This window comes from Dendrobium catenatum, unplaced genomic scaffold (genome assembly GCF_001605985.2).
Source record: "Dendrobium catenatum unplaced genomic scaffold, ASM160598v2 fragScaff_scaffold_840, whole genome shotgun sequence".
NCBI lineage: Eukaryota > Viridiplantae > Streptophyta > Magnoliopsida > Asparagales > Orchidaceae > Dendrobium > Dendrobium catenatum.
In genome coordinates this window covers 252,525-275,678 of record NW_021319302.1, presented here as the reverse complement: position 1 = coordinate 275,678, position 23,154 = coordinate 252,525, and the positions used below count along the sequence as shown (strand labels likewise).

The 23,154-nt window shown below is 39.4% G+C and overlaps 2 protein-coding genes and 1 long non-coding RNA gene across 8 annotated transcripts; 1 reads left to right on the top strand and 2 right to left on the bottom strand.

The window, feature by feature from the left end:
• The first annotated feature begins 5,047 nt into the window (after window positions 1-5,047).
• Window positions 5,048-11,396, top strand: LOC110092941 (ARF guanine-nucleotide exchange factor GNL2). 2 transcript variants are annotated; one of them, XM_020817654.2, is made up of 3 exons: window positions 5,048-5,386; window positions 6,315-7,561; window positions 7,700-10,885. In XM_020817654.2, exons 2-3 carry the CDS (start codon window positions 6,465-6,467, stop codon window positions 10,836-10,838), a joined length of 4,236 nt encoding a protein of 1,411 aa, XP_020673313.1. In that variant the 5' UTR covers window positions 5,048-5,386; window positions 6,315-6,464; the 3' UTR covers window positions 10,839-10,885. The 2 variants fall into 2 exon arrangements, with proteins under 2 accessions (XP_020673313.1, XP_020673315.1); XM_020817656.2 differs by lacking the exon at window positions 5,048-5,386 and adding an exon at window positions 11,266-11,396 and having other exon boundaries at window positions 5,560-7,561; window positions 7,700-10,796.
• Window positions 11,116-12,769, bottom strand: LOC110092942. Its single transcript, XR_003701444.1, has 2 exons — window positions 12,569-12,769; window positions 11,116-12,042 (listed from the first exon to the last, which is right to left on the bottom strand). It is a non-coding gene; the product is annotated as an uncharacterized LOC110092942 (long non-coding RNA).
• A 169-nt stretch (window positions 12,770-12,938) lies between these two features.
• Window positions 12,939-22,511, bottom strand: LOC110092938 (serine/threonine-protein phosphatase 7 long form homolog). 5 transcript variants are annotated; one of them, XM_028696741.1, is made up of 7 exons: window positions 22,211-22,511; window positions 19,793-20,341; window positions 19,029-19,721; window positions 14,404-14,495; window positions 14,248-14,332; window positions 13,761-14,174; window positions 12,939-13,585 (listed from the first exon to the last, which is right to left on the bottom strand). In XM_028696741.1, exons 2-7 carry the CDS (start codon window positions 20,339-20,341, stop codon window positions 13,235-13,237), a joined length of 2,184 nt encoding a protein of 727 aa, XP_028552574.1. In that variant the 5' UTR covers window positions 22,211-22,511; the 3' UTR covers window positions 12,939-13,234. The 5 variants fall into 5 exon arrangements, with proteins under 5 accessions (XP_028552574.1, XP_028552577.1, XP_020673307.2 ...); XM_028696744.1 differs by having other exon boundaries at window positions 12,939-13,555; XM_020817648.2 differs by having other exon boundaries at window positions 19,029-19,697.
• Window positions 22,512-23,154: the final 643 nt, after the last annotated feature.

Sequence of the window (23,154 nt, the reverse complement as noted above, 5' to 3'; positions counted from 1 at the left end):
TCTCTCTCTCACTATCTCTCTTTTTAGTTTTCTTTATTGCAAGTTATAACAACTTTAAGAGTTGATGACATTCGTTAGATTTGAATATTATGTTGCATATCTATTTCTAATAATTAACTTTTTTTTTAACTTGCCACATGTTTTAAGTCCTATTAAAAAATTCTCACTTCGTCTGCTTATGATTAACTCAATCATAAAAATGAAATTACAAATACATAGCAATATACTTATCTTAAACATAATATGATTGTTGTATGCAATTATATGATTACAATACTATATTTTCGTTCATGGTAGATGCTTATTCATTATTTCTTATCTTTTTGTTAGGAAATTAAAATGTCTTCTACATTTAAGTCAAAAGGTCTTTCAACTGATCATGTATTACTTACTAATGATAATTTTGCTGCAAATTCCTTATAAGTTTATTTTTTTATGAACTTGCGATTTGTAAAATTTTTATTTTTGTAAATTATGTTTGAGATTTTCATGTCATATTTATTTTGTTGTAGGAAAAATGATAAACTTTCTGAAGCATGCCTCATTTATACTTCCTATATTTCAATTTATTCGTTAATAAGTTAACAATTTTAACTTTCCTCTAAGTTGATTCTTCTTATGTCATTAATTTTTTCTGCTTTCTAAGAACAATTCAATTTTTTAATGTAAAAGTACAATTATAAATTTTTTTTTTTAAAACCGCCATTGCCGGTCCCAAGCCCGGATGAAAAAGGTTGAGGGTAAGATGATTTACCAAAAATTTTGATTTTATATTCCTTAAAATATTTTTTTAAAGCATTTAAGCTTTATTTCATAAATCCTTCCTGAATAGGATACCAAAAAAATAATTTATATGTTTCTTAAATTGTTTTAATGATTTACGATATTATTTATTTTCATTATGCGTAGTACGAAGCTATCAACTGAAATAGAGAGTAGCAATGATAAACTCTATTTGTTTAAGACATACGAAGTATTGGTATGCATGAAGCATGTTTATGAGAACTTGATTCAATTGACATATTGTTCTCTGAATCATTTCAGTTTTTTAGCTTTGCATAGAATTATTCGTTGAAAAAATATAATTTAATAAACTTGATAATTTTATGATTATTCTGACAGTTAATCTATTTTAATTATATAGTTTATTGAAAGTTTAAAATACCTTAATTCTTTTGTAATTGCTTCAAAATTTTCAAATTGATAAATGATTACGCATCTGACTTGATTACCTTCATTATTTCCTTTAACTATTGAAAAAAACACATATTTGCTCAGGATTTTTCAATCTCTTAAAATTTGATTTTATTATCTTCAAAATAAAATTCATTACATTCTTTAGCAAATCTAAATGAAATAAATTTAAATTGTATTATAAATCTTAATTGGATTTTATTATATATATAATACCTTCTTTCAATTAATCTTAATTCATGTATAATAGAATTATAAATCATATATATTCATACAAATATAAATTTCATCTTGATACAAAATCTTATATCTTTAATATATCATATAATAATTAAAAAAATTATATATTATTTATTTTAAAATTTTTATTCACATGCACATGGTGCACGTGCATTTATACTAGTATAATTCAACTGCACCGGATCATAAATTCATTTAAACTATCATATCTAAATAAATTAATATAAAGTATTTCACAAGTATCAGAACTAAAATCATAAATTTTCATTCACAATTTCCATCGAAAATTTGTCACAGATTTTTTTTTTCTTTGACCAACATTATATGGATAGAAGCTTAGTCCTTCATCCAACCAACACCATGAACTATTCTACTTTAATCTTGTAGGAATAAATCATGCTGACATGACAATTGCTCATGTAGCATAAAAAAAGGCTCATAATAGTGTATGAATAATATTAGGACAACTCATCATCTTTCATGAAAGCTCATCATTCTTTCTTATTGAAGCTTATTTCAAGAGACAAAAATTTGTTAATAATCTGCATTTTTTTTTCATATCATATAGAAGAGCTTTGTAATCTGCTCTATAATGATTATTTCATCTTTATGATAAAGGCAAAAGTTATTAGATTGAGAATTATGCACATAAGTTGCAATTCATTCACTCAAGTAGCAAATAGCTTTATTCAAAGTCGTCTCCGCTTAATGAAATCAATTTATCATCTCATGATAGCATTTCTTGTAGCTATTGATAAAATAAATCATTTGCTCGTTCACTTTCATTTTGTGAAGATATTTATACGAACAATCTACCTTCTCTTATAATTCATAACTCATGGTAACGTATTTGCATAAAGTCGACAACAACGTGACGATTGTGCTCGAAAAACTTATGCCGTAGATATTTCAATCTCGACAATTTAAGAAAATTTATGATTTATAGAAGTTTATCTTCATAGCTTTCTCATGAAAGTTCAAAAGTAACAATTGATATCCTCTGTCCTTTAATTGATGCAACATCCAAAAATATTGTTTGCCCTTGCCTTCAACTCTAGCGGAGTATCGAAAACCCTAGTCACTCAGTCGTACGATTGTGCGCTTCTAGCATCAACCAAGTCTTTCATTGGGTGCCCCAAACCTTCTCTAAAATATGTCAATGCTTCATGATGTAATCTGGAAAAAAATTGAGGACTCTGATAAGCAAATGTGATGTTAATTTTACACTCATAAAAAAATAAAGCTGCACCATCCACTTTAACTAATTTCCTCCTATTTAAAGTAATATTTACATATGCTCATTATAATTTCAACCTACGCTCTTTTATTAAAATTTGCCATTACTAAATTACTCTATCACAAAAAAAAAAAAAAAAAAAAAAAATCATCTGTTACTACATCAAAAATAAATAAAAATTTATATTTACCTTAACTTAATTAATGTGATGTTAATTTTATAGCTATTATATTATTCTCTAATTACATTTAATAAAACTAATTATATAAAAAAATTTAGGGGTTTTTACATACATACCATTTTATAACATATATATTACATATTTAACACTCAAAACTTAAATATTTCTTATATACCACTTTAATCCAAACTTAACCTCAGAAATACCACTCCATCTTACTCCGTTCGCTCGGTTTCACGTTCACGCCCGCTTAGCAGTTAAAATCCCTAAAAACCTTCGGCTCTTCCCACCGAACACCACCGAACGCTTGAGGAAATCCCGTGCTCCTTCGTCTCTTACCACTGGAAGGAGAAGTAGGGTAAGATTTGCTCCTAAACTCCCCAATATCGTCTATTTTCCCCAATGTTTCTTCAGCTCATTCATCGTTCGTGAGGATAAATCTGTAGAAGCTGTAGTATACTCAGGCAACTGAATAAAGCGGGCGTGGATTTCTTCAGCCGGAGCAGGAGTATGCTTCAGCCAGAGCATGTTTTGGTGGTTCTATATTCAGTTTTAATTTTTTTTTGTTAATTTCTTTATCCCGATGCTACCGTAAAAGCATTAATCTGTAGGAATGCAATTTTAATGAAATGTAAGTGTTCTTTAGGTTATTTCAAATGATTTCAGTTTAATGCTCCTATAGAGTAGTATTCTTCAGTTTACTTGAGAGTAGTATTCTTCAGTTTACTTCAAATGAGTTCATCAAATTGAAATCTATGTTTATGTTTTTGTGTAGCAGTGAACATAATAACAAGTTTGACGGCATAGTTGCTTCAAATGAGTTCATCAAATTCATCTGCTACGAGGCGCCCACATTGTCAAGTTTACTGCTACTGTCATCTTAAGTGTGTTTTATATACTTGCTACCGTGGACCCAATTCTGAAAGGCAATTTTATAGATGCATGAATAATCGAACGGAAGACGATTGCAGGTACTTTAAATGGACAGACGACGTAGAAGAGACAACTTCTCGTGTACCTAATGAAGATGAAGGCTTTGAAGCTAGGATGTCTAAGAAGCAAGACTTGATCATCTTGTTGATGAAAGTCTTTATTAGTGTTTTTCTTGTTGACATTGCTTTCCGTATTTATTTAGTTTATTGTTGCATGTCGAAGTAGTCCAAATGATGTAGAAGTTTATTGTATGGTTGCTGTGTAGTTGATCATGAATGTTTTGATGAAGTCTATTGCAACATTTTGTAAGTTGTTTACTAGTGAATGAAATTTCACCTTGTTCTTCAAATTTTGATCACCTTGTTCATGCTTTACGTGCAAGTCAATTTGATTCAAGGTTTATTTGATGTAAACTGGGAAGAACTTCATGCTTCATTCACAAAACTGTGAACTGACTGCAGAAAACTAGAATTTTATACGCGTGAACACATCAGAATTCACAATCCATTGCTTCATTCACAATCCCGTGAACCGTCTGCTAAAGCTCTCCATCTCTAGGAAGAGAGAAAGAACTCATCTTCTTAAAAAAAAAACCAAAAAAGTTAAAAAAAAAAATGCTTAGAACTATAATATGATTCAGTACCTTTTCATCAACACATCTGAAGTGGACCGGCACACAGAACTTGTTGTTCTCCACCTTGGCCCCTGGAGTAGATTTGGTCGCTTCCGAAGCAAGGTTCTATAAACCTTTATATAATGAACATAAAGAAATACAAAGAAAACTACAGAGAAATACAAAGAAAACCACAACGAAAATATAATGTACCTTAATCCGACACCGGGCGCTCACAATTACCGTTGGGAATCACACCGGCCGAGCAGAGGATCGCCACCAGCGATCGCAACCAGTCGAGCAGAGGAATGTCGCTAGCGATCGCAAGCAACCGAGCTCGCGAATCGCGATCAGCCGGACGCAAGCAGCGAGTAGAAGGAAGAATACGCGAGCAACGAACAGAGGGAATTCCAATGGACTGTGTTCGCGAGCAGAGCAGAGCTAACTCCGAACGGAAAATTTCCGCGGGAAGAATACGTCAAGACGGACGATGTAACGAAGTGGTATAATTGATATATAAAATAAGTTTTAGGTGGTATAATAGTAATATTAAATTTTTAGGTGTTAGATATGTAAATGATTATAAATATAGTGGTATGTATATAAATTTTCCAAAAATTTATCATCCTCCTAAAAACCACCCTCCTCCCCGATCCTCCAAACTTCTCTCCTCGCCGATTTCTCAAAAAGCAAGTCGCCTCGGGCAGAGCGGAAGACGCCAAAGCCGTTGGCGATCTCATATGAGAACACCAAAATTTTGGCGAAGTCTTCAATTTTCAGAAGAAATTATCAAATAATTTTATATTTTCTTCACAAAATTAGACTCCGACGGTCCGACCATCACTTTAAGAAGTCTGCTCCTTCTCGAATCAAGGTGATGGCAGCCAGCAGCGCGAGCTGGCCAGGAGCTGAGCGTCGACAGTATCTGGCCATGGCAGCGTGGGGAGGTCCGGCGTTCGCCGGCGATTGATCGGCCGAAGTGGCTAGCGTGAGATCTTTTTGCCTCTTTTATGATTTTTTATTTTTGAGATATTATTTTATGTGTTTATTGATGACGGCATTTCAAAAATATCAGAATGAATATAATGTTTATTTTATCTTAGCAATTTCTTAACAATTAAATTGATGAATAAATGTTAATTTTCTTCTTGATTCTATAAATTTTCTGTGTGACCTCAAGGCAATAAATTTACCGTTGTTTCTCTATTGTAAAATTTATCTATTGAACAAACGAGAAACATTTAAATGCCAATTTTAAGGGTGCATGCCTTGATTTCTTGTTTAAAGCATCTCCAACTGAAAATCTCATTTTTCACTCTAAAATGTAGTGAAACTCAAAAATATTGCAATTCATCTCCAATCGAACTCCATTTTGTGGGCTTCTGCAAAGGTATTTCTCCTCTTGGCGCGTTTCTTCGGCAAATCCGGTTAAGACAAAAAAATTCGTCAGTGAACAATGCAACGCTAATATTGGCATCGCACTGTTCACCCGCAAACAAATAATGAAAGTTTGGGGTTCGTCTGGAGCGACCGAACGACGTCATACGCATTTTTGACGTTCGGTTGGAGATGCTCTTAGCGATTAGCGACCCAGCTTTATTTTGGTGGCTACAGATAAAAGTTACTAAACGAGATTAGCAATCAAAAGTAATAAATAGTTTCCGAATAAATACTCATTAGCATAAAAAAAATGATCGCTAATATGAACAATTTTAGCGACCAATTTTAACCACTGGTCACTAATTTAACAGCCAGAAAAATATGTGGTTGCTATTTGCTTTAGCATCCAATTTGTTTTTTTTAGCTACCATTTTTCTTGGTCGCTAATGACCTATTTATTTATAGAGTAAAATGGCTAATCTCGACCTTACATTTCTAACTAACTTGCTTTCTAATTATCGTTCGTATATACATAGTTACATATCCGGATTAGCAGGGCCATAAATAGATTTGGCAATCCCTATTTAAAGAAAGAGGCAATCAAAATTGTGTGGACCAGCTAGAGTTCATCCGGTTGAACCTAAATGTTTTGTTAGCAAAATGAAGGTTCGAGTCACTCCACCGCGATGAGGGCCAAGCGAACTGCTCATCCAATGGCTGGAGTGACCAAAGACGGCGACACCGGAGGCCATCAGCCACCACCGTGCAGCGGGCACCGGCGGCTTTGTGAACAGGGCATCTCCTGTACGCTGAATACGGAGGTGGGGATGATGCTCGCCGTGATTCGCCAGCCTCCAGACCCCACCATCAGCCCCACCCTTCATGGAGCTCCTGAAACCGACTCATATAACTCCCATCATGTCCAGTCCCTTCTTTCTCTGCGCTCCATCATCTTCCACCCCCTTCGTGGAAGCTGGCACTCCCTCGACCCGATGGTCTACCTCTCCCCCTTCCTCGACATTATACAGAGCGAAGATGTCACGGCGGCCTCCACTAGCGCCGCCCTTTACGCAGTGCTAAAGATCATGCGCCTCGACATCTTTAGCGAGATCACCCCCGGTGCTCGCGAGGCAATCCACGCGGTGGTCCTTGCCATTACCAATTGCCGTCTAGAGCTCACTGATCCTGCATCAGAGGACTCCATCCTCATGCATATCCATCAGGTGCTCACCGCCGTGATGCACTCCAATGCCTCGGTCCTACTGACAGATCACGCAATCTGCACCATCGTCAGCTCCTGCTTTCAGATTGTTCAGCAGTCCGCCGATCGCAGTGATCTCCTACAACGCAGCGCTCGTCATGCAATGCACGACCTTATAGAGGGTATATATTCCCGTCTCAGCAATATGCGATACTCCGACGGTGGCCCCGTAGACTCCGGCTCTGAAGCGGAGAAAAATGCCCTGTTCCTTCACGTGAGCTACACGGCGCAGTGTATGATTGATATCTTCTCTTTCCTCTGCTCTCTCGTGAATGTTGAAGAGCCCGTCGACCCCGAAACTGCTGACGCCAGCTCTGACGAGGAGTTCCAGCTCTTCGTCCTCTTACTCATTAACACCGTGGTAGAGCTCGGCGGCGACAGCATCAACCATCACCCCGGCCTTCTCCACATAATTCAGGATGATCTTTTCCACCATCTCATCCATTATAGTACCCGATCTGGACAACGAATCCTCTCCATCACCTGCAACATTGTTTTCAGTCTCTATCATTTTCTTCGCGGGTAAATTATTGAGTTCGAATTATAAATATTTTTGTTATATGATAATCTTTTTTTTTTTTTTTTTAATCTCCATGTCATCTTCCATTCATTTCGTTTGATTTCCCTTCTTCATTTTGTTTGGCTTTCTAAATATTGTAGGTCTTTGAGGTTGCAATTAGAGGCATTCTTCATCTACGTGCTGTTAAAGATCGCCAAGGGGAGTTATGGATCTCAGCTCCAAGAAGTGGCGGTCGAGGGTATCACAAGTTTTTGCAGACAACCCAATTTCATAATGGAAATATATGTGAACTATGATTGCGACCCTATCCGGCACAATGTGTTGGAGGAAATTGTAAAGCTTCTCTGCAAGACGGCGTACCCCATGAGTAGTCCAATATCGTCGATGCAGCTCCAGGCCTTCGAAGCCTTAATCAGCATAATTCACAACATCGCCGATGGTATTAAAATTCACCATGCCCTTAGTCGAGATGCATACGCGATCGATGACTCCACGTTTAAGCCCTTCTGGCTCGAGCGCTGTGACATGCACAAGGATCCCGATTCCTGGGTCGAATTTGTAAGGATGAGAAAGCTAAAGAAGAAGAAGATCATGATGGCCGCCAATCATTACAACAGGAATGAGAAGAAGGGAATGGCTTTTCTCAACATTTGTCGGCTGGTGCCAAGCCCGCCAGACGCTAAAAGCATTGCCTACTTCTTTCGCTACACGCCGAGGCTCGACAAGAATAAGATTGGTGATTACTTGGGCGAGTCCAACGACTTCAATATTAAGGTCCTTAATGAGTTTGCACAAACATTTGAATTCGATGGGGTGATCCTTGACACTGCCCTCCGAACCTTTCTCGAGACTTTTCGACTCCCCGGTGAATCTCAAAAGATCCACCGCATTCTTGAGGCATTCTCAGAGAGGTTCTATGACCAGCAGACATCTGGGATTTTTGCGAGCAAAGATGCCGTCTTCATTCTCTGTTACTCCCTCATTATGCTCAACACAGACCAGCATAATCCGCAGGTGAAGAAAAAGATGACAGAGGATGAATTTATAAGGAACAACAGAGCTATTAATGGAGGAGTGGATCTTCCCCGAGAGTATCTATCGGAGTTGTTCCTCTCCATTTCCACAAATGCAATCACCCTCTTCGATTCATCAAGTGCCGTCATTTCTGAGATGAACTCCCACCTTTGGGCGAACCTCATGAAACAAACGCGTACAGTGGAGCCCTACATATTGTGCGACTATAAGCACAAGCTTTGTCGGGAAGTTTTCAACACCATCTCTGGCTTATCGGTTGCCACCATCTGTGTCATCTTCGAGCAAACTGACGACGAGAATGTGCTGCAAGAGTGCATCGAAGGGCTATTCTCCATCGCCCGGATTGCTAGATACAGTTTGGAGGACATCCTTGATGAACTATTGTTTTCTTTGTGCAAGTACACCACGCTACTCAATCCATATGCCACCGCAGAGGAGATCGTCTTCAGCTTCTCAAATGAGGTGAAGCCGAGGATGGCGACGCTGGCCATTTTCACAATCGCTAACAAGTTCGGCGAGTCAATCAGGGGGGCTTGGAGAAACTTGGTAGACTGTCTTCTAAAGCTTAACAGGTTAAAGCTATTGCCGCCTACACTTCTCGAGACCTGTCGTAGTGCAACAGAGGCTGACATAGACAACGATGGAGGCCGTCATTCAAAGTCAGAGTCTGGATCTGGCGTGATCTACCCACCATCCTACCTGGGCAGCGACAGACGAAACATTTCTGGGCTGGTCGGTAGGTTCACAGAGCTCCTCTCGCTCGAATCCGGTGCCGACTCGATGTTGAATGCTGCGAGCGACATGGAAAACAACCTCAAGATAATACAACAATGCAGAATCGATAGCATATTTAAGGATAGCGCGGGGTTGCCTCAAGAGTCATTGCAGCACCTTATACGAGCCCTCGTCTTTGCTGCGGCTGGTAAGGGGCAAAAGTTCAGCACGTCGGTGGAGGAAGAGGAAACAGTTGGATTCTGTTGGGACCTCATCTTCATCATCATAACAGCCAACCTTCATCGCTTGAGTGCATTTTGGATGCAGTTTAATGAATGCCTGGCATTGGTGTCACAAGTTCCTCAATTCTCACCATGCCCATTTGTTGAGAAGGCAATGGTTGCCTTGTTACGGGTGGTGATTTTGATACTTTCTTCGGAGCCACCAAGGTTGCAGGACCGGCAGTCGGAGGAGATGGTTTTCAAGTCAATCAATTTGACATGGAAGCTGGACAAGGATATCTTAGATGCGTGTAATGACAGTGTGACTGAGGCGACGATGAAGATCTTGAGCAAATATGCAAGAAATGTGCAGACGACACTTGGGTGGAAGACGCTATTCCACCTGCTGTCAGTTACGGGGCGGCACCCGGAGAACTTTGATCGGGGGGTAGAGACCCTAATAGGCCTGATGACAGAGGCCGACCACATCACTAGGAGTAACTACGCCTATTGCATTGAGGCTGCCTTTGGGTTTGCTGCACTGAAGATCAGTCCGGTGGAGAAGAGCTCCCAAATTCTGAATCTAATGGCTGGTTCCGTCAAGTGGATCATACAGTGGCAAAAGTCAAGTTTTTATGAGACAGGGAACTCCAACATGCACAACAGCAGCTCGTCCACGGAGGAAGGAATTAATAAGGCATCCAGTGTTCAGGGAAATAGTTTCGCGGCGACGAACCTATTCATGAAGCTGGCGGAGGCATTGCGGAAGACGAGCTTAGTGAGGAGAGAGGAGATAAGGAACCAAGCGGTGGAGGCGCTGGGATGGTGCTTCTTGGAGGTGGCGGACGAACTGGAGTGGACGGCGGGGAGCTATGCGTCGAGCTTCAACCTGGTGATTTTTGCGATGGTGGACGATCTTCATGAAAAGATGGTGGAGTATTCAAGACGGGAGGGAATGGAACGGGAGATGCGGAGCATGGAGGGGACGTTGAAGATGGCATTGGAGCAGATGGTGGAAGTTTACCTATGTTTTATGGTTCGGCTGGCAGCTGGACCAGGCTTTAGAACCTTTTGGCTTGGACTGCTGCGAAGGATGGACACTTGTATGAAGGCCAGCCTTGGAGAGGAGGGTCTGCCGTCGCCGGTGATGCAGGAGCTCGTGCCGAAGCTACTCAAGAGGATGATATTAGAGATGAAAGAGAAGCAGGTGCTTGTGCAGAGTGATGAGAGTGATCTCTGGGAAGTCACAAATATACAGATCCAATGGATAGCGCCATCAGTCAAGGAGGAGCTATTCCCGGATGATTAATCACTTAATGTTAGTTCAGTTAGGTGTATTTTTAATGTAAAAAAAAATTTAAGGTAAAGAACATATAATTTATTTAGAATTTGAGAAATTATTTCATTAAAGATAAAATTTTGATGAATTTAAAAGGATATTTTAATTTCTAACACTATGTAATCGATGTTGGTAAAGCAATAATAGAATAAATAATGTTAATAAATGAATCATCTTATTTGAAGGTTTAACTAATTAAATAAATAATTTCTCTTATTACTTTTAAGAATTTTGTAATACCTATAACTTTATCAATATTGTTATTATTATTATTATTATTTGGATGACAAGAGTAATAACGATTTATTAAATAAACTTGGCAAGAATTTCTTCTTAAGATATATGAAAAGAAAAAAATTGGTTATTGGCCTCTAGCCAACCAAACGGGGGAGGATACAACATAGAATTGGAAGTCAGCTGGTTTCACTATTAGTAATTCTAGTGCCCTTGAAAGAGTAAGACAAATGAGTTGGGGATTGATTCAGGCACGGTGGCTGCCATGATAGTAGTAGCATATGATCTATGATACTTCATTTCATTGTGTGCCCTCCAACTTTGATAAACTGCACTGCAATATATGCGAGCTACAACCATTTGAGAGATTTTCAACCTACTAAAGGATTTGCAAATTTCATCCAACTCAAACACAACTCAGATATCTCCAAGGAACTAAAGACTTTGGTCTTCCCATCTTCAAATCCAATCTCCAACTCATTACTTTTGCCGATGCCAATTGGACCACAGATCTTGTTACCCGCTACTCCACCTCTGGATATTGTACGTATCTCGGCAACACCCTAATCTCTTGGATAGTAAAGAAGTAACAAACTGTTGTAGGCTCCTCCACAGAGGTTGAATACAGATCATTGGCAACAACGACAACAGACGTAATTTTACTTCTAAGGCTTATCTAAGATTTTCACATCTCTTCTATCAAGTCGACCGTCGTCATCCATTATGACAACACATCGGCCATTGCACTCACCCACAATCTAGTATTTAATGCTCGTATCAAGAACATTGAAGTAGACTGTCATTTTATACGAGATCATATTCAATCTGGCAAAGTTACTATTCTTCCAATCAACGCGACTGATCAAACTGTGGATATCCTAACCAAACCTCTTTCTACTTCAAGATGTCACGTGTAACTCTAGTGCTCTACAAATATAGCCTGTTGTACAGAAAATAGAGATGCAGAACTTAGTTTCATTGAAATGGAAAACGTCTTTCTTCTCTACTTTATCTTCTTGCCTTAGCTGTATAGGAATCTCTTTAGATATGTTCTGAATCATTTAAAACAAAAGCAAACCAAATGTAACATAACTGAATTCTTAAAAATCATTTTATAAAGCAAGTTCTTTGGGTTATTAAGCATAGCATGACAACACTGTAAATTATCATCTGTTGGCTATCAAATGTTCTTAACTAAGGCTTCATTTGGGATAATACTCTCATTCTTTTTTAAAACAGCTTTTTAATAAAAATTTTTGAATTAAAAATTTTTAATACAATATGAAAGTTTATCATATTGTATTTACAGTGGTATTTAAGTTGGATTTACGCTAAATCCAGCCAAACGGTTTTTGTGCGTATTAAAGCCCGGCAAATTTACGGCTTAAATCCCAGATTACTAAATCCCTCCGTTCGGCGGATTTCTGGGATTTGGCCGAAGAAGTGCACGAAAGATAGAAAGTTACCTTCACAGCCAGCGAGCTCCCGTTGCTTCCCAACAAAATGTCGTAACTTACGAAGGACCCCAAGAAGCGACGCGTGCAATCTCTACGCCTCCTGCGAAGCAACGAAGCCAAAGACGAAAACGAAAGATGAAAGGCAAACCCTAGACGCCTCTAAGTTATTATTGATTAACTATATAACTATTAATATAATATAATACTTTATACCATTCTATACATAAAAAAATTAACTATTAATATAATTTAAAATATTAATGATTAAGTAAATTAATTAAATAACTAATAATATAATTCGTGCATAATTTAATCTCAATAAAGTTAAATCCCGCTTGTCGCCAAACTGCCCCTATAGCTTCCCAAGACAACAAAAACATTGAACACCATTTTCTTCCTCAACCTGTTGTTTTATATCACTTGTGAAAACTAAACAAAGTTACCAGCAGGTGATGAATATCTATAAACCTAGCTGGATATATGAAAATTACAATATCTGGTGAAGGGAAGCTGATTATACAAAGAATTTTAGGCTTTGTTTCGGACGGTTTTCTTTCTGTTTTTTAAAACAGCTTTATAATTAATTTTTTTTATTTTTATACTTAAAAAATTATTTTAAGAAGCAATAGAAAAGCCGTACCAACCACAACCTTAATTTAGGAGAACCAGAATGGATTAAGGTGCTCTGATTGATCCTTGCTTCCGACCCCGAGTCTTTCCCTGTCTCATTGGAGATCGAGCAAACAGCATTAGCAATGGCTTACCAAGAGATTTATCAAAAGATGCATTTCCCTGCAATTCTTCCTGCTGCTGCCAATTTTGCATTTGCATTGCAGATAATGCCGAAGATTCTGGGAGTGCAGGCTGTGACAGTGGCGAGGAAGGCAATGGGCCTAGCATGTGATGAAGACCATGAACACCATAGGTGTGATCTATCTCAGCTAACATCTTGTACAGCAAGCATGGCTTTTCACACTCGAGGAGATGATCGTTAAGCTGTGCATGCAACCGGTTGACCAGATGGATCTGTGAAACTTTATTTTAACAAGATTGCATTGCCAAATTTAGGCTTCGTTTGGGGTGGTTTTCTTTCTGCTTCTTAAAGCAGTTTTTCTATAAGAAGCTGCTTTAAGAAGCAAAAAGAAAGCCGTCCCAAACAAAGCCTTAGCCTATATAATACAGGAAACGTAATGTTGCTTACCAAGTCTTTCCCCATGTACCCTTGAAGCTGGCAAGCAGCTTCCTCAGATTTCTCATCTTCTCCACATGCAAAGCCTTGAGGACCGCCAACATTCCCATCGTTATTTGACAGTTCTGGCTGGTGCTCCTCCTTCACAACCAGAAGGTGTCTTTGAGCCCATCTTGCTAGATAGGCATAGTGTTGTTCCAGCCAATTGGCGCCAGGCTTACGACGAGAATTGATTTGCTCAATAGACTCAACAGGTTTTGGTGAATGTTGCTTCATTCCAAATTGCCTCATTACTCGGTCAGGGAAATGCATTTCAACAATGTCAAAGTGAATTAAAGGAGCTCGGGACTGCCACACCCCTTTTCCAGCAGTGCAGATAGCAGGTAATCGGTCAAGAAGATTTTTAGAATAAGGTTTCCAGATAACCTACAAAAGGATTAGATTAAGTGTAAAACAGAATAATATCAAATGCTTAAGGTATATGACACATCCACATTACCCATCTACCATCAGCAAGATTAAGCTCTCTTCTGTAAAACATCAAATGCCCCATAGGTCTCCGATGTCGACGCTCCCCTTGCCACCTGATTGCATGGGAATTCTTTAGATTTCAGGAAAGTTGATTTAACTTAAAAAAAAGCATGGAAACACTAACCTGATACCTAAAGGTCCAGGATATGGACCTCCTCCATAGTCACCCTCTTGCATGATTGGGCGACCTACCTTTAGATGTTCCCAAGCCCACAACTACAATTCATGCAGATGATATATTTTTCCTTAAAAAGTCCTTGTGTTTTGCAACATGTCCGCAAATCGGAAAATTATTAGATCCGGATGAAAGAACCTCTAAGGAGGAGGAGAACAGAGATAAAATAAAGAAGAAAAGTAATCTGTATGTTATTGCTGCGGAAGAGTTGCACGGTATTTATAGGAAAGCCGAAAGAATAGCCAAAGAAGTAAATACATATTGGTGCAATTTAAGGTAAATAGAACAGTCCGCTCACATCCTCCAACAAATTAATCATTCGTTTCACGAATGATTAATTTGGAGCGTAGAAAATTGTAACGAGTACTGGAGAAAGGTTTGGTGAGGATGTCGGCGATCTGATCTTGAGAGGGGATGTGCTGAATGGTAATGTGGCCATCAGATATATGTTGCCGAATGAATTGATAGTCGATTTCGATGTGCTTGGTCCTTGCGTGAAAGACTGGATTCTTGGCGATCGCGATGGCTGAAATGTTGTCGCAGTATATGATCGTTGGATTGGTTTGTTCAAATTGCAGTTCTGCGGACAGACGGCGAAGCCAGATAGTTTCGGAGGTGGCTGCTGACAGAGCCCTATATTCAGCTTTGGTGGAAGATTTTGCAACCGTAACTTGTTTCTTGACGGACCAAGATATTAGGTTTGGACCCATGAACGTGCAATGACCGGTGATAGACTTCCGATCAAGAGTGTTGGATGCCCAATCTGCATCCGCGTAGGTACAAAGTTGAGAGTCACCGGGTATAATGGGTAGACTGTGATGCTTGGTGCCTTTGACGTATCTTAGAATACGTTTGAGACTTTGAAAATCCTGAACCGTAGGTTGATGCATGCGTTGACATGCTTGATTAGTAGCAAAGGCAATGTCGGGTCTAGTGATCGTTAAATATTGGAGAGAACTGGCGGGCGACGATAGAGTGACGGATCGTGAAAAGGATGCGAGTCGGTCTTATTGTGAGAGTTTGCTGGCGCGATCGGTGTTGGTGAAGACTTGCACTGATCAAAGTCGGCTTCGTGGATGAGTTTCTGTGCGTAGTGTTCTTGAGTGAGGAAGTAACCGTTGTTGGTTTGTGTGACTTTTATACTGAGAAATAGAGAGATTTCTCCCCGCTGTTTTAAGGCAAATTGAGTGTGAAGATCGCGAAGGAGATCATGGATGCTTGATTGGTTGTTTCCTGTTATAAGAATGTCATCGACATAGATTAGAAGAAAGATTTGAATTTGTTTCTTGGAAAAGATAAGGAGAGAGGGATCGGAGCGACTGAACCCGAAACCGCGTGCCAGTAGAAAGTTTGTAAACTTCTGGAACCATTGGCGAGGGCCTGTTTGAGTCCGTATAGAGATTTGTTTAGTTTGTAGACGTGGTTGGGAAATTGAGGATCTTCAAAGCCCTGCGGTTGACGCATGTAGATATCGTCCGGTAAGTCGCCGTGGAGGAAGGCATTAGTAACATCTAGCTGAACTGCTGAAGCATGTTCCATTTCTGGTTGACAGCGAGTGTGAGGAGTATGCAGATCGTTGTCATTTTATCCACCGGGCTAAAGGTTTCCGTATAGTTTTCGCCGAATTGTTGTTCATAGCCTAAGGCGACGAGTCGAGCTTTGTGACGATCTAGTTGTCCCGTGGGTAGAACTTTAGTTTTGTACGTCCATTTGCAGCCGAGGATGCGTGTATTGGGCGGAGGAGAGACGAGAGTCCAGGTGTTTTGTTTCCGTACCGCTGAATTTGGTCATCATGGCATTCTTCCAATGATCGTGTTTTGACGCTTGCTTGTAGGTGGTTGGAGTGGGAGGAGTTGTGCCTTTACTGAGTAGGGTGAAAATCTGTTTAGGTTTGTGAATACCGGTTTTAGAGCGAGTTCGCATGTGATGGGTCGGAGGTTGGACGGGAGCTGAGATAGTGTTGAGGTGAGTGTCCTGTGACTCCGTGGTGTTGGGTTGAACAGAGTTGGAATGTTGAGGGCTTGGTGGATGCTGGAGTTGTCTGTTGGAGGTGTTTTGCGGTGCCAGAGGGTAAGGTATGGTGAAGGAAGGAACAACCGTGAGGGGAGGTTGGATTGGCTGGTTGGTGGTGATCTGAGAATTGTGAGTTGGCTTAGGATGGGAGTAGGGAAAGATTTTCTCTTGAAATACAACGTGTCTAGAGATATGAGTTTTGTTGGTTTCCAGATTATAGCATTTGTAGCCCTTATGATGGGAAGAGTAGCCGATGAAGACTGATGGTTGGGATCTTGGTGCGAATTTGTTTGCAGTGTAGGGTTGCAGCCACTGGTAGCACAGACACCCGAAGGTGCGGAGATGAGAGAAGGTGGGTGGTTTATTGTACAACATTTTGGTGAGGTGATTGGAGGCCAAGAGGTTTGGAAGGTAAGCGGTTAATGAGGTAGTTTGCGGTGTCGATGGCTTTGGCCCAGAAGTGATCGGGAAGTTGAGAGGCATGGATGAGTGTTCTAATAAGGTTGAGGAGATGTCGATGCTTCCTCTCGGCGAGGCCGTTTTGCTCCGGAGTATGAGGGCATGAAAACTGGCGAATGATCCCGTGTGTGTGAAGAAACTGAGAAAAATCGGTGCTAGTGAATTCCCCTCCGCCATCGAACCTGAAGATTTTCGGTATGGCGTTGAACTGATTTTTAATCAAACTTCAAAACATTTTGAATTTAGTGAAAGTTTCTTGTTTCGTGTTCATGAAATAAATCCAAGAAAATCGTGTAAAATCGTCAATAAAAACAACAAAATATCGAAAACCGTTAAAGGGAAATAATAGGAGACGGTCCCCAGACATCCGAGTGAATTAGTTCAAACGGATGTGTGGTGGCCGAGCATCTTCTATTAAACGAAATCTTTTGGCTCTTGGCCATGTTATAGGAGGTACAGTGAAAGGAAAAAAGAAATGTTCTTGAAATCGGTAAAATTTCTAGCTAAGAAATGAAGGATCTGGTTGTTCGGATGGCCGAGACAAGCATGCCAGGTGGAGGAGGGATTCGTGTTGGCATGAAAGGCTGTTGGTCGGCTGTCCGGAGGAATGTTGAGCTGATATAGGCCATTATGGAGCCATCCACGAAGAAGATGTCGGTGGTCCTGTATATCCTTAATTTCAAAGCCGTTAGAATCGAAGGTGATAGAAATGGTGTTATCTTTGGTTAGTTTTAACACTGATAAAAGATTGTGTGTAAGATTCAGCACATGTAGAAGGTGACAAAGATGAAGCTTACGAGGGGTGTCCGGTAACGGTAGCAAACCTTGATCGTAGTTGTGGATGGGTAGAGTAGAACTGTTTGCGACGGTGACGAAGTCGGATCCGTTGTAGGTGGTAGGTTGTTGTAGGTTAGTGTTGTCATTCGTGAGGTGATTAGTCGCTCCGGAGTCGAGGACCCAACTATGAGGAATGGATTGAGTTGGTTGGGCAAGCATCGCTCGGGGACCATTCTGAATCGTGGGAGCATATTTGTAATTACTTCTATGCCAACAGTTTAAGGCAATGTGGCCAACCTTGCCACAAATCTGGCAAGTTGGGCGAGTGGTCGGTGCTGAAGAGTTTGGCTCGCCTGGTTCGGTCTGACGCGGAGCAAATGATTTGTTCTTGAAATAGCGTTTAGAACCACGATTCTTATTCTAGTTTACCGAGGAGGCGTAGAGAGCCGAAGTGGAATTTGTAATGGATTGATCTTTTTGTGATTCTTGATTTACATGAATCTCTTCGCTGCAAAGCAAGGAATAGAGATTATCAAGATCGGCGGGTAGGGAGGAGGTGCGGATGGCTGTTTTGAAGGCGTTGTAGGACGCCGGGAGACCGTTTAATATGTAGAGAACGATATCCTCTGGATCGATTTTAGTTCCGGTGGCGGCAATGTTGTCCACGATATTCTTGATGCTTGAGAGGTATTGTTGCATGGTTAGATTGTTCATTTGAACATGATGTAATTCATTCTTGAGTTGAATTACACAGGAACGACTTGACGACTGTAGCCGGCGTTCAAGGGTGGCCCATACTTCTTGAGACAAAGTAGAAGTAATGACATAAGGAAGGAGTGCGGGAGAAATGGTGGAGAAAAGTGCAGAAATTAGATTACTATCTAGAGCCGCCAACGAGCGTAGTCTTGAGAGGTAGGATCGGAGGGCGGAAGAATCTTGCCGGTGAGGTAGTCGGCATAGCTATTCGCGGAGAGGTTTTGAAAGATTTGGATTCGCCAAATCGCGTAGTTATCGGTGGTGAGATGATGAGGAATGAGATTCTTGAAGTTGGAGATGATGAACTTGAGTGATGCCGGCAAGGTGAGTTCTGCGGCGGAACCGGCGAACGTAGAGGAGGAAGTGGGAGGGAGGGAAGAAGCAGATGCACACCGGACACCTGACAGAGAAAATCATCCGGATTTCTCTCTGTCTATAGTAAAAGCGTAGTTACTGTAGCAGCTGCACTTTGACTACACTTTTACTGTAGACAGAGAGAAACCCGGATGATTCTCTCTGTTAGGTGTATGGACCTAATAATTTGCCCCGCAAATGAGCAAGCATCATACCTGAAGAAGATGAATGTTACCGGCCAGTCTCTTCACACTTTCCCTTGATGCACGGCTCAACTCCCTATATAAGTAAGCAAGGCTTGCTGCACCAAAAGCAGTCCGACCGCACTTCTCGAAATCTTCTAACAATGGGAGATAACGGCATGGAACTGCATTGCCTGATCGATTGGGAACAATCCAGCTACCTAGCATGTGCATGATGTAAGCCCTGGTATGGTATGCTGCAGTTTCCGCAGATGCATTCTCGGGTACATCCTTAAAATTGTCTCGAAGCCAGGCGAGCTTTAACTTTGCTGCACTGTCTATAATATCCATGGGTGCCCTCCCAAGAAGCTCATTGCAGCACTCCGTCCAAGTAGCCCATCGTGATTCAAGCCCCCCAACATCACGAGCTGCAGTTACTGGCAAACCATCCACCACCAAGCCAGTCAACACAGCTACATCTTGCAAGGTCAGGCTGATCTCGATGTTATGCAAGTGAAAGGTGTTTGTCTCAGGACGCCATCTCTCGATTACTGCACAAAGGAGATGCATATCAAGGTGCAGCCACTGTAAGGAATTGGCAACAAGGAACCCGGCTTGGTTGAGTTGGTCAATCATTATAGGATGTGTAAGAGGCCAATCGCGCATGGATAACATATGGTAGCACTTCCTTGGCATTCCACCCTGCACAAAGTTGATGGTTTCACCCTATAAACCCAAATGAGAACTGCAAAGCATTTAAGGCATGAAAGAAAATATCATCAAACGGCTACACTTACTTCACGCTCAGATGGTTTCTTAGAGACATTATTAATGTTCTTATGTAACAAGAAGGGATCATTCTGCACCAACGGAGAAGCAATAGTCACTCCTGAGTTACCTGTAGTGGCCTCCAGGATACATGGGGCCTTCTCTGTTACTGATTCTTCTCTGGTAGTTTCAACATATTCATCAATTGTAACAGAGGATGAGACAATAGGAATGTCATTCCCAGTTTTTCTTGGAATAATATCCTTCTCTACATACAACTCAATAGCCCCTCCAACTGAAGATTCATCAAGCATGCAATCAACTATCTCATCATTTGTCAATGCTACAGCTCGATAAGCACCCCCATGGATAGGATACTTGCAAGTCAAAACTAGCGAATAGGCAAGTGGATCAATTTTTGTGACTTCAAATATTTTCCTCCTCACATCATCTAATGTACTCGATCTATCAACTTTGATGGGCCTCTGTATCCCACCTACATATGTAGGTGCCACACCGTCCCCTTCAACAACCAACTTTCCATCATAGCAACATAATAACTTAATCTTCTCTGTCATCTGTAATCCAACAAAAACATCCATAACTTGATACTAACAAGCTAATTAAAAAAAAATCTGGATTCAATATCAAGTAGCACATACACAGAATTATAGTTTCTAAAAACATGCAGCGAAGTACATGACAACTTGCACAACGTTTGGATGCTGGCAGCTTTCTTTTTAACCAAAACAAACACAAGAGGATAAAGACTAGTGTAGCACAACTAGCACATCCATAAACCACAATTGTAGCTACCTAGGAAGAAAGTTTTCAGTAATCTATAATGCAGTCTCTGCATAATTTCTACATAGGCTTCCAATAAAAAAAAAAAACTATTAATATGCCAGCAAACATGAAAAATATGTTTGCATCAAAATCATGTCATATTCCAAGTCAAACAAAGTCTAACTATTAAAAACTTTTCTACTAATTTTTGCATCAAAATCGCGTCCTCAAGAGGGAATCCTATGATATTTCATGCTAATGATAGGATTTTTGTATCAACAAAGAAGTTTGAATTTTCTATGGTTAGAAAATTTCTTTTGAGAATCCTTGTTTGGAAACTCTAAACCCTAAACCCTAATATAGAGTGTTTTCACTTGTAATCCAATTCCAACTATTCATTTCTCAAGCCAAGACATGGGAACTACTTAGCCTTGCATGTTATAACTCATTAAACTTCAATTCATATCATTATATCAATAAGAAAATGAGGGAAGCTTCAATACAAAACTATTAAAAGGAAAAATGCATTTAAGTTGAAACTCTCCCAATGCAACAGGTAGATATTTTTGATGATATTGAGCTCCAAAAACGTTTTGTTCTTGAATACCTTCATTCAAGCCCATACAATTTCCAAGTGCAAATATATAAAATTCATCTCTATCCAGAATAAATAATTTAGATGTGCCTCTTCAAGAAAAAAATTATTACCAGAATAAAATTCAATATCCAAACTTAAAAGAACAGGTATGAAAGGATAATAAAATTCAAATCAAAATGAAGAGGAAAATAGAATTAAAGAAAATTATAGAATAAATTAAATAAAATATAGAATAAATAAATATAATATTATACAAATTTTTAGTTCACTTTGGATGGAATATAGTGGCATAACAAATTGGAAAGGTGGTTGCCTGCAAATCCTCATCCAAAATTTGAATTTGGATGTCGCTTGATCAATTAAAAAAGAATTAAAATTTCATAATCATGTTGATGGAACTTAAATGAATAGTTGTGAAAGAGTAATCAAGGGACTAAGTCTACCAAAAATCGATTTCAATAAACCATAGGATCAATAAGGGGCATGGCTGCAAGTAGGATTTAGTAAATCTAATTTTTTATTTGCCTAATATCAGGCTTTACTACGTTCCAGACATAAGTCAAAACAGAGGAGAAATGGATTTAATATTCCGTAATATTTAAAATGGTCTTTGGTAACCATTGGCAAGATTTAGCTTAAATCCTGTGTAAATCCGGCATCCAATCAGCCCCTGAAAGAGAAACATCTTCTTTTTCAAAATCTGGGTTCTGAGAGTGTGGCCCCGAGAAGTATAAATAACCAACATAACTTTATTTAGGAACTATCATGAATTAATCAAATCAAAGAATTACTTAATTGGGCATCAAAAGAAGTAGATTAAGCTCACCAAAACAATCGGAGGATGCTAAGCCTTTAATGAAATCTAATGCTAAGATATCACTGGCCATGAGAAGGAGGAGATAGATTTGCTGTGCAAAGGAAGATTTTCGCAAGCCCAACGACAGCGCTAAATTCCAAAAATTGCAAAACCCTAAGCGGATACCATTTTCCTATTTTGAGCAAAAACATATAGGGGAAATGACAAGTACAGAGGTATCATCAAGTAGAGCTCTTATGAGAAAACCTGTGGAGAGCCAATGACTTTCCGAGACTCAACTCCTCAACCATGAACAGATCTAGGAGTGAATGGGTGGCGGTAAATGAAATGATCGCTGTTTAAACGCACAAGTGGCTTTTTCACCGCCAGTAAATCTCCGCTAGAGCTAACCTCTCTGGCCGACGATGGTTGCCGAATGAGCTAGGGCATCGCGAGACTCAGAAGTCGGCCCATGGTAAGAACGAAGGCGATGCAGCACGATCCGACAGTCAACCACGACACTTGCAAGCGCCGGAAGAAGCTAAAAAGCTCATTTTTAGCGGTTGATTTAAGGCATTGTTTGGGAGGGCTTCTTTATTGTTTTTTAAATAAAGTTTTAATAAAAAAATAATTTGAATACTAAATTTTTTATTTTAATAAGCAATAAAAAAGTCCTCCCAAATCAAGTATAAATTAGAAAAAATTATTCAATGCCCAGTCCATAGGGGAAGAACCGTCTGAATATATACGTATATATACTGTGTACAAATTTGTACTCTTATACAAAGTGTGTATCAACTTCTTATACACATTATTTATACACAATGTGTACACTCACAGTCTGAACGATTTTTTTCGTTTGGACTCCGCACGAAATAATTTCTCAAAAATTAGATAAAAATATCAATGCTGCAAAAATCACATCAAATTGAAAAAAAAAAATCAAATTTCGATGAACATTGAAGACTTGGACTCTAAAAAAAAAAGAAGACTTGGACTCTAAAAAGATGGGCACATGAGTGGGCAATTAAAGAGTTGTGTGATTCCAATAATTAAATACACTCACTATATTATTAGATAGTAAGGCTAGAAATATTTTTGTTTATTCGTAGTATAGTTACAATAATTGAGCAATCTTTATATTAACTTTAGCTTCTTATTTAATAGCATATTAATTTTTAATGTTACTTCATAAGAGAATAAATCTAGCA